Here is a 12,303-nt window from a genome sequence, read left to right as displayed (position 1 = left end):
TGCTGTTGGATTACAGGTTGTGAGTTCAATCCCCAGTGGGGGGCGTGCAGATAATCACCCTTAAATATTTAACCATTATAAGTAAGGCCTTATTTTTCCTCCAACAAATATATATGAGCTTTTTTCCTATCTGCTCATAATTTTTCCATTTCTACTAAGTTTATGATTATGTTCTAAAGCAGTGGTTCTCAAAGTGTGATCTGAGGTTCCCTGGGGATCCCCTTTTCTAACTACATTTGTGAGCCTGCTTTTTCTAAGTACATTTCTATGTATGGCCAGATTTTCTTTACATGCTTCAACCAAAACAATATATCCCAAAGGACAAATGCAGAAGCAGATAGGAGAATCTAGTTGTGATGGTTAATTTTATGTGTCAACTTGACTGGACCATAGGGTGCCCAGATATCTGGCTAAACATTATAGTGGGCGTGTCTGTGAGTGTGTGTCTGGATGAGATTAACATTTGATCCACAGACTGAGTAAAGCAGACTGCCATTTACAATGTGGGCAGGCCTCATCCAATCCATTAAAGGCCTGAATAGAACAAAAAGCTGAGTAACAGAGAATTCCTTCTCTCTAACTAATGGTCTTTGAGCTGGGACATTGGCTCCCTCTGCCTTTGGACTTGGACTCAGAATGAACATAAAATATCAGCTGGCCTGGTCCTCAGGCCTTTAGACTCAGACTGTAACTATACTATCAGCTCTCCTGAGTCACCAAGTCACAGATATTGGGAGTTCTCAGCCTCCATGATTACATGAGCATATATATATATATATACCTTTCTTCCTTCTTCCCCCTTCCCTTCCCTTCTTCCCTTCCCTTCTTCCTTTCCCTTCCCTTCCCTTCCCTTCCCTTCCCTTCCCTTCCCTTCCCTTCCCTTCCCTTCCCTTCCCTTTCTTTCCATATATATAGTATATATATGTCTCCCACTGGTTCTATTTTTCTAATAGACCATCTGTTTCCTATTAAGTCTGACATTAAAGAAATATGTAAAAATGTAAAACAATGTCACTCTTCCAACTAATTTTGTTTGTTTGGGAAAATAGTCATTTTTCACTTTAAAATACATTATTTATGTTAATATATAATGGGTTTGGTATTTTAAAATAAATATTTTTAAGTGCTTTAATTTTTACTAAGCTAAATATCAATATAGATAACCCATATAAACAAAGCTTTTTAAAATACTTTTGAAGACTGTAAAGGAGTCCTGAGACCAAAAAAAAAAGAAGTCCTGTTCTATATAATTAAGGTTGCCAAAGATATCTTAGAGAAATGGAATATTAAAGTAATTCACCTCTTTCCATTCTTCACAGCTAAGAATTTCTCATGCTGCGTACCAAAAGAAAGTTTGCCAGTTACATAAGACATACCTGATCATCCCCAGAACCCCACTGAGCTGTTTTTTCCAAAGAGACCACATTAAAATCAGAAATCTGTGTACTACTATTGTCTTGATATGATGACTGTTGCCATACATGACTGGTCAATGGAACAACCTGAAAATCAAAAGCAGATTTAAATAGAGTAGTAACAAAATCTAACACTTAGATTATATTTCTCAATTTATAAAACATTTTCATATATATAACATTTCAACATCACAATCACTATTCAAATTATTATCTTCACTTAAAAATAAGGAAGCATGAATTTATGGTTGTCCTGTTAGGACTCAACATGCTTTCCAATAAACCATAGCAGTTCCTTAACTTCCTATAACCTCAGAGGTAAAAGAAGGAAGCAGAAACAAGCAAATTATATGTTTAAAATCTTAATGTTTGAGACACCTAAGAAATTAGCTCTAATAATGACTAAAATAAAAGACAGGTTCACTTGTGAAATTGGCTTGAAACAGGGCTCTCCCACTTGTAGAAGACAGCAATAAAAGCAGTGACTGCTGCCTAAGGCTAAAACAATGCAAATGAAAAAGATCACAGGCACCAGGCAGCATGGCTCTGTGGTTGAGCACTGACCTATGATCCAGGAGATCAAAGTTCAATTCCTGGGACAGTGCATGTATTGGGGTTTTGGGCTCAATCCCCAGCAGGGAGCAAGCAGATTCTCTCTCATCATTCATGTTTCTATCTTTTCCTCTCTCTGAAATCAATAAAAATATATTTTTAAAGAAAAAGATCAGAGGCAATCGAACAAAAATGAACGAGGTCAAGTCACTCACTGGTTCAGGGGCTGGCTGTTAAGATTTTACCCAATATCCCTGAAGTACAAAAACCCAAAGCTGCCAATATTAGACTTCCTCCTAAAGAAGCAGATATAAGGAGCAAGGCAGAGACAACCACAAAATACCAGGTAGAGATGGGTGTGCCAAAAAACAAAACAAAACACCCCTGCTAAAAATGAGATTACAAACTATACTTTCAAAAGACATTTTTATTTACTGAATAGATCTTCCAGACAAAAAAATCAACAAGGAAACAGTAACTGTCAATGACACATTAAATCAGATGGATTTAATTGACATTTATAAAACATTTCACCCCAAAGCTACAGAATATACATTCTCCTCAAGTGCACATGGGACATTCTCAAAGATAGACCACCTGTTAGAACACAAAGCAAGTCTCTACAAGTTGCAGGCTTGATCCCCAGTAGGGGGCGTGCAGGAGGCAGCCAATCAATGACTCATTATTGATGTTTCCATCTCTCCCTTTCTCTCTCTGAAATCAGTAAATATATATATATATACACATATATACACACACACACACACACACACACACATATATATATATTAAAAAAAAGAAGATTGAAATGATATCAAGCATCTTCTCCAACATTTACACCATGGAATACTATGCAGGATCCCTTACCCTTTGGGAGAGCACAGTGGGACCTGGAGAGTATTACGCTAAGTGAAATAAGCCAGTCAGAGAAAGACAAATATCACATGATCTTACTCATATGTGGAATTTAATGAACAAAATAAACCAATGAACAAAATATATCCAGAGACATAGAAGCATGGAACAGACTGATGAATCTCAAGCAAAGGCAGGGGTGGGGAGATGGGGAGAGATTAACCTAAGAACTTATATGCATATATGCATAACCCCTGGACACAGACAATGGTGTGGTGAAGGCCTGGAGCAGGTGGAGTGCAGGGTAGAGGGGATTAATGGGGGGAAAAGGGGACATTTGTAATACTTTCAACAATAAAAATGAATTAAAACATTTTTTAAAAAGATTTTTAAAATAAGAATATCACAGATTCTCAAAGAGATAAAGAAGACACAATGTCCATAAAAAAAGGAAGCTGCTCTAAAGCAGCTACTGTTGTGATAACTTGGTTATTATTTAACAGGAAAGGAAAAAAGGGAAAACTAAATATAGGGATGTCATTTACACAGCTTTGACAAAAGGCTGCATTTAATATTCTCCAAGTCTATTCCTGCTGATTAAGGGGGAAGGGACTAGACAAAGGCAGTTTAGACACATGCCCACTAAGGTCTGAGTAATGTGGGAAAATGCTTGCCCATCAATCACACCTGGAAACAGGTAATTGGACAGGATAGGCGTGGTCACTGCAAGAGTACAAAATCTAAATATATAAACTTCTAGACAAAGGAGCCACTGTCTTGGCTCCAGGGCACCAGGCCCTTATGGGACTCCAGCTGCAGGGGGTTGTGCTCCCGTGTGCACAGAGCCCACGGCCATGTTGGGCTCCACATGTGGACTAAAGGAGGATTTAGTCTGAATGCTGAACACCCGACTACAAACATGGAATGGAAACTCTGGACACTGGCCCTGTTTCTCACTTTGCTAAACTCCCAGCTGCACCTTTTCCAGGACTGACTTAAGGAGCAGGGGACTTTGGAACCCAAAAAATGTAACTCCATGCAAATAAAGCCTACTTCCACATACCATCCTTCCATGGGGGCTTCTGAAAATGCTTCTTTCAGTGGGACCCCAAGAGCCTCACTCCCACTCATGTCTGGGAAGTCTGGCCCTTTCATTCCTCCAGTATCACTGAGTCAAAAAGATGAATGCTAATAAAATATTAACGACAAATGAGAAAGTGCCTCTGAAGGAAACCCGTCATTAGATATTTTTCCTGAGTTAAAACACTGCTACTATACTAACATTTTTATAGAGCACTTACAACAAGGTGGTTTTGGTCATAGAAAGACCAGTTTAATTGAAAACCTATTCAATAAATAAAGAAAAAGAAGAGAGATTCCTAAGATATCAAGTCTTCCAAGAGGTTTTTCTCAAACTATAGAGCACCATGGAGCATACACACATTGCTTAATGGCAATTCGTAAGAGAGAAAGAATAAAAAACAAAGAAAGCTGTTTTGTGAACTAATTTTGGCAATGTAAAGTTCCTAAATATATAACAATACAGCCAATGTTTTGGCACGGCTAGTTTTCTTTAAGCCCTCCAGAAAAGAATGCAAAAGTAAAAATTCAAAATGGCTATTCACTGCAATTAAATAATGCTGGGCGTGGAGCATGAGGAGTCTTGCCTTTGAAAACAGTTGATTCACAATAGCTTACAAGAGAGGGTTCAATTCATCAGAATATTTGTAGAAAACTAATGATATATGAAGAAACTAGCACTTTGATAATTAACCCAATGTATGAGAAAAAGAACACTCCTCCTCACTTTATCAGCTGAAAGAAAACCCAAAGTTAAAATTAAATGTTAAATGTTCTTACTAAAAAATGAACTTCCCAGAACTCCTGATTTTTATTATCTACCTGATTGTTTAGGCTTCATCAAAGAATTAATTTCTAAATATGTATGTTTTATCAGCTTTCCCACAGTTGCCTCTGAATAGTAGGGTTACCCAAATACTTGACAGAGGATTCTTAAATTAAGTGCTTCAAAACTAAGGAGGTGTCATCAGCAATTCTCTGAGATTAAATACCTTTGGATATAAATTAAGTTTTAGAGTCCTTCCCTGAGCCAGTTTTTAATATTAAAAGTTAATGGACTTCTGTCCAGTTGCTTAATTACCTGGAGCATCGTCCCATACACTAAAAGGTTGTGGGTTCAACCCTGAGTCAGGACACATGCAGGAGGCAACCGATCGATGTCTGTCTGTCTCTCTCTCTCCCTTCCTCTCTGCTTAAAAATCAATAAAAACATATTCTCCGGTTGAGGACTAAACATTTAAACAAGTTAATAGACTTCCAACTATATGCTGTATAGAAGAGAAATAGTTTAGATCTAAAGACACATATTGGCTGAAAGTGAAAGGACAGAAAAGAATTTCATGCAAAGGGTAGCCAAAAGAGGACAGCAGTATCTATGCTAGTATCAGACAGAAAGACTTTATTTTTATTTTTTTAAATACAATTTTACTTTCTTTTATATGTTTTTATTGATTTTTTTAGAGACGGAGAAAGGGAAAGGGATAGAGACACATCCGGGATAGAGACACATCCATGAGAGAGACACACAGGTTGTCTGCCTCCTGTGCAGCCCCTACTGGGGATCAAGCCTGCAACCCAGGCACGTGCCCCAAACCAGGAATCGAACTGGTGACCTCCTGGTTCATGAGCTGACACTTAACCACTGAGCAACATCGGCCAGGCCAGACAAAAAGACTTTAAATCAATAACTGTTACAAGAGACAGAGAAGGACATTATAACAAAAGGTTCAATTCACCAAGAAGGTATAACAAGTATTTATGCACCAAACCTCAGAGCTCCTAAATTAAATCAATGAGGCAAAGTTTGAAAGAACAGAAGAGAAAAATACACAAATACACATAAACACATTATTAAGAGACTTCAATACCCCACTTTCAATAATGGATAGAACAATCAGGAGAACAAGGAGATAAGAGGAACTGAACAACTCTATAGACTGCTGCACCGAACAGAAATATACAGAACACTCCACCCAACAACAGCAGAATATACATTTCTCTAGTATACATGAAACATCCTTCAGGAAAGAATACATAAGGCACAAAGCAAATCTTTTTCTTTTTTTTAAAAATATATCTTTATTGATTTCAGAGAGAGGAAAGGAGAGGGAGAGGGAGAGAAACATCAATGATGAGAGAGTCGCTGATCTGCTGCCTCCTGCACGCCCCCTACTGGGGATCGAGTCCGCAACCCAGGCATGTGCCCTGACCGCGAATCAAACCCCAATCTCCTGGATCCTAGGTCAATGCTCAACCGCTGAGCCACACCAGCCCAGCAACACAAAGCAAGTCTTATCAAATTCAAGAAGATTGAAATCATACACACTATCTCTTCTAATCAAATGGAATGAAACTAGATATCAATAGCACAAGAAAAACTGGAAATCCCATACCAATATACTCTTAGAAAAACAATGGGTCAAATAAGAAGTCACAAGGGAAACGAGAAAATTCTTTGACACAATGAAAATTTAAAAATACCAAAACTTATGGGATGCAACAAAGGCAAAGATAACAGGAAGTTTATGGCTAGCTCTAAGGGTATATACATGTTTTTTAAATAAGCAAGATCAGCCCTGGCCAGTGTGGCTCAGTTGGCTGGAGCATCGTCCATACAACAGAAGGTAGGTTCGAATGTGCCAGTCAGGGAACATCTCCAGTTGGGGTGCGTGCGGGAGCCAGCTGACTGATGTTTCTCTCTCTTGCTCTCTCTCTCAAATAAATTTTTTAAAAAATTAAAAATGAATAAGTAAAATAAGCAAGATCACAAATTCACAACCTATAACATACATCAAGGAACTAGAAGAAAAACAAACTAAACCTAAAGCAGGAAGAAGGAAGAAAATAATAAAGATCAGGACACAAATAAACAAAATAGTGAGTAGGAGAAAATTAAACTGAATTTTTAATATCAATAAAACTGACAACCCCTTAGCTAGACTAGGAAAAAATATTCAAAAATATATATTCAAATAAAAATCAGAAATGAAAGAGAGAATATTACAATCAATACCACAAAAATAAGAGAGAGTACTATGAATGTTACACCAAACAAGAGAGCCAAGAAAAAAATTCATAATTCCTAGAAACACACAACCTACCAAGATTGAATCATGAATAGAAAAATCTGAATAAACCTATAACTAGAGAGATTAAATCAGTAACAAAAAAAACCTCCCAGTACAGAAAATCCAAAGACCAGATGGCTTTACTCCACAATCCTACCAAACATTTAAAGAAATAACACCAATTCTCATGACACTTAAAAAAACTGAAGAAACACTTCCTAACTTATTCTATGAGGCCAGATTATCCTGATACAGACAGCCAGATGCAGATACTACAAGAAAAAAACAACAAAAAACACTATAGACCACTATCCCCCTAATAGATAATGATGCAAAAGTCCTCAACAAAATACTAGCACACAGAATTCACAGCACATTATAAAGATTATACAACATGATCAAGTGAGATTTAAACCTGGAATTCAGATAGTTCAACATATAAAAATATGGAAAAATTAACATTGTTAAAATGTCAATAGTACCAAAAGCCATCTATAGATTCAGTTCTTTTGGATATATACCCAGAAGCGGGATCATATGGTAGTCCTATTTTTAATTACCTGAGTAACCTTCGTACTGTTTTTCATGGTGGTTGCACCATTTTTTTTTTTTTAAATATATCTTTATTGATTTCAGAGAGAGGAAAGGAGAGGGAGAGAGATAGAAACATCAATGATGAGAGAGTCATTGATCGGCTACAGCCCGAAACCCGGGCATGTGCCCTGACCAGGAATTGAACCCCGATCGCCTGGATCCTAGGTCAACGCTCAACCGCTGAGCCACGCCCAGCCTGGAGGTTGCACCATTTTATATCCTACCAATAAGGGTTCCAATTTTTCAATATCCTGGCCAACAATTATTATTATTACTATTATTATTATTATTGGCCATCCCGATTAGTGTAAGGTGATATCTAAATGTACTTTTGATTTGCATTTCTCTGCTGATTAGTGATGTTAAGCATCTTTTCATGTGCTTATTGGCCATTTGTGTATCTTTGGAGAAATGTCTACTTAAGTTCTTTGCCCATTTGTTAATCTGATTATGTTTATTTTTTGTTACTGAGTTTTAGGAGTTATCTATATATTCTGAATGTTACTCCTTATCAGACATATGATTTGCAAATATTTCCCCCCATTGGGTGGGTTGCCTTTTTACTGTTAGCAGTGTCTTCTGATATTCAAATTTTAAAATTTTTCATGAAATCCAATTTGTCTGTTGTTTTGTTTGTTTTTGTTGCCCATGACTTTGGTATCATAGCTAAGAAATCATTGCCAAACCTACTGTCACGTAGTTTTTGCCCTATGTTTTCTTCTAAGAGTTTATAATTTTGCGTCTTACATTTAGGTCTTTGATCGATTTTGAGTTAATTTTTGTATATGGTGTTAGAAAATAGTCTAACTTCATTCTTTTGTATGTGGATATCCAATTTTTCCTGCACCATTTGTTGAAAAGACTATCCTTTCCCATTGAACGGTCTTGGCACCCTTGTCAAAAATCATTTGACCATCTATGTGAGGGTTTATTTCTGGGCTCTATATTCTATTTCATTGGTATATTTCAGCAATTTGCAACCCGTGTGCTGCAAGAATTTTTAAAACATGCAATACCTGACTATTTAGTCAGGGGCACTGACCTCTCTTCTCGTAGATTGTCAAACAAAAAAATGACAACGGCCAACACAACTACAGCTGTCCAGTATGAGTGAATCAAAATTATACCTATTTTTTTTTGTCAGATCTGCAAAAAATACATATTTTTGGTGTGCCATAGAATTTTAGTAATTAATTTATGTGTGCCATGAGATGAAAAAGGTTCCTCCACACTGTTTTCCATAGTGGCTGCACCAGTTGATCAACTGATTTTCGACAAGGGTGCTAAAACTTATCAGTTGGGAAAGAAGAGCCTCTTCAACAAATGGTGTTGGGACAAGTAGGTAGCCACGTACAAAAAAATGAAATTGAACTCTTTCCTCACACCACATACAACAATTAGCTCAACATGGTGAACACACAATACAATATACAGATAATGTATTGTAGAATTGTATACCTGAAACCTATACAATTTTATTAACCCGTCACCCCAATAAATTCAATAAATAAGTAAATAAAGTAATTGTTGATAAAAAAAAAATTAACTCAAAATTGATCAAAGACCTATATGTAAGAGCAATAACTTGTAAAAACTCTTAGAGAAAACATAAGGGGAAATCTTCATGATTTCACATTTGGCAATAGGTTCTAAAATATGACACCAAAAGTATGAGCAACAAAAGAAAAAAAGATAAATTGAACTTCACATTCTTGAACACTATGAAGAATCTAGGTTGTGGGCTCGATCCCCAGTAGGGGGCATGCAAGAGGCAGCAGATCAACGACTCTCATCACTGATGTCTATTTCTCCCTCTCTCTGGAATCAATAAAAACACAGTATTTAAATAAATAAAAAATTGTGAAGTGTCAATAAATTTGGAGATAGGGGACAGGTTCACCAAGGTTCCTTAACATCCAGCACAATGCATGGCCAGTGGTGAATGCTCAATGAATTAAAGGCCCACTGGAATATTTACCAGGCAAAACAACTAGTATTCTTTAATGCTCAACAGTCCATAGCATCACTGACCAACAGAACCTTCTGTGATGATGAAACTATTCTATTATCTGCATTGTCCAATAGGGCAGCCACTAGTCAAGTGTGGCTACTGAGCACTTGAAAAACGATTAGTACATACAACAGAGGCACTGACCTTTTTACTTGCTTTTTAACTAATTAAGATTTAAAGAGCCACATGTGGCTAGTGACTAGTGGACTGAACACAGCACAGGTCTATCTATAAAGTCTTTCCCCTGTCTTTCCAATTTTTGTACTTTTGTCGTTTCACTCTGTTCATATCTCGTCTAAGGGCAGTCCTAAACAATAAACCCTTGGCTTCCTTTTTGTCCCCACAATGTACGCGTTGTAGAGGACAGAAACTTAATGATAGCTTGATGTCCGAATTGTATAGCAAACCTTTTTTACTCTCTGAAAAGTAATCAATTAAATGCAAGTATTTTCAAAATGATCTTCAGGAGCCGACCATAATAACAGCTCGCTCTTCACTGCAAGTTACCTTGAGCTTTACTTTTCCAGGCTGGAGCTGCGGCAAAAGCCTCCAACGTTTCTAAGCCCCTCCTACCTCCTGGGGTTCCCTTTATTGCTACAAACCAGGGTCCAGAGAAGCACAATCCACGAGGAGTCCCTAAAGACTACTCGTGCAATGTACATAACACACTGCTCCCTCGGGGGAGTCCTGCACTCAGGTAAATTAATCTCCTAATTGTCTTCCCAACAAGATACTCCATGGGCAACCAGCACTCCGACACCGTCCTTTTCCCCCTCCTTCGGGGCAGGATAAGCCCCACCTCCTCCCAAAAGCTTTCCTTAACTACACAAGCTGGGGATACTGGCTCCTTTGACCGTCTGGTGTAATTCAAAAGGCCCGGGACCCACCGAGGGGGAGAAACAACAGAGGTCTCTGCCAGAAAGAACGGGAGACTGTAGTAGTCAGCCAGAACCAGAGCAAGAGTCAAGATAGCTTTTACAAGCCTCTAAAAGCGCGATTATGTGTCAAGCACGGTGACAGGCAGCACGCAGGAGGCAGCAGGGTCGGAGAGCTGGCAGAGCGCTCAGGGGCAACCGGTCACCCTGCCCCGACGGCGGCCCACACCTCTCCCCCGCCAGGCCCACCTTCTCCGGGCCGGGCCGCTCGCCCTCGGCGTAGCGGTGCTTCGGCAGCGACGGCGGAGGCAAAGTCCCGCTGGGGTGCGCCTGCAGCCAGGCCTTGGCCTCGTCGTCGTCCTCCTCGTCGGTACTCTCCCGAAGCTGGCTCTCGTAGTTCAAGTCCGTGTCCAGTTCCCGCCGCTCCTCTTCCTCCACATCCTCCACCATCACCACCTCGTCCTCACCCGAGTTCTCCGCCTCCTTCTCCTCCTCTTCCTCTCCCTCCTCCCCCTCCTCCTCCTCCTCCTCGAGCTCGCCCGGCCACGGCAGGTCCTCAGGCTCCATATTGGCGTCTCGCTCTCCAAGGCTGAGGAGGAGGGGGAGAGGGGAGGAGGGGGGGGAGGGGGAGAGAGCTGACTGGCGGTTGCGGCCTCACGCAGGCGCAAAGACCGCCGCCGCCTCGCGCCCGGCGCCGCGCCGAGCGGACGGGGCGGGGCCAGGAATGAGCGCGGGTGTTGCTAAGGACGCCCCGCGGGGGCCGGCGGGAAGGCCCGAGAAGGGGGAGGGGGGCGACAGGTAACGTCACCGCCGGTTCCCCGTCACCGTCTGGCGTCTTGATCACTGTATTGTAAGCTCACAATAAACCCGGACTGGGCTACTCTCACCGGAGGGGAGAATTTAGTCCTCGGCTGGGCTGGGTCAGGACTGAATTTTGCCTCTGCTGGGAGGTGAGATCAGACCCTAGGATAAAACTAGGACAATCAAACTTGCAAATTATTAATTTTTAAAGGTGGAGCGCCCACGGTCTAACAGGTTGTATGATGGGCACTTGAACCTGACAAGGGCAGTAGAGGGGTTAAGTAAGGAGCGGGTACTGGTATCAGAAAGATGCGAGTTTGAATCTAACATCGCCTCGCCACTTAGAAGTGGTGTGACTGACCCTCTAGCAAATGAGCATAATAGGATGGTCGTGATAATCAAAGGAAATAACCAACTTGAAGGACTTAGGGGTAGGTATTATTCGTTGACTGTTATACAGTAGCTCATTAAATGTTTGCATTATTGTGAGACAAGTATTGCTATCATTTTATATTTAAAGAAAATAGGCTCAGTAAATAACTTGCCCAAAGCCTCTTTCCTAGTAAGTGGCTGGCTGAGTTAATACCACTTACAGAAGATCCCAGGTCTTCTGTAAGTCCAGTAATTGCCCAGACCTATCAGCTAATAAAGGATAAAAGAGCAAATATTTATTCTGATAGAACATGTGTTTTTGTGTTAGTCAATGACTTTGAAATGCTTTGGAAATAAAGATTTCCTGATCATTTCAAGAACCCCTGTAAAATGAATGGCAAATTAAAGAATCTTTAGGTGCTTTGCTATTACTAAGGAGAGGGCCATAATTAAAGTGGAATCCAGCAAATATTCTTCATGGTATTACCCACAATAGCACAGATAAATTGGCAATGATACTGAACCAACATTGGTGGGGTAATTTTAGGGGTATTGCCACGGATATACATCCTATCCTCCAAATGACTCGATCCTGGCAAAACTATAAAGTAGAATGTGAACTGGAGCCCAAAGTCTCAGGAGTCCTTTGAACACTTCTCAGTGAACTATGAGTACAGTTG

General features: G+C 39.8%; 1 protein-coding gene across 2 annotated transcripts in view; it reads right to left on the bottom strand.

Annotated features, from left to right (window-relative positions):
* ALMS1 (ALMS1 centrosome and basal body associated protein) overlaps window positions 1-11,017 on the bottom strand; it is a 113,165-nt gene extending 102,148 nt beyond the window's left edge. For both annotated transcript variants that reach the window (XM_016202583.2, XM_016202584.2), the window contains exons 1-2: window positions 10,700-11,017; window positions 1,377-1,502 (exon numbers count right to left, since the gene is read on the bottom strand). In XM_016202583.2, coding sequence (XP_016058069.2) covers window positions 1,377-1,502; window positions 10,700-11,017 — 444 coding nt within the window. The remainder of the gene's footprint in view (window positions 1-1,376; window positions 1,503-10,699) is intronic.
* Window positions 11,018-12,303: the final 1,286 nt, after the last annotated feature.

Source organism: Miniopterus natalensis, chromosome 13 (genome assembly GCF_054644295.1).
Source record: "Miniopterus natalensis isolate mMinNat1 chromosome 13, mMinNat1.hap1, whole genome shotgun sequence".
NCBI classification, from domain to species: domain Eukaryota; kingdom Metazoa; phylum Chordata; class Mammalia; order Chiroptera; family Miniopteridae; genus Miniopterus; species Miniopterus natalensis.
Note: the sequence above shows the minus strand (reverse complement) of the source record. Positions and strands in the feature narration are given on the sequence as shown.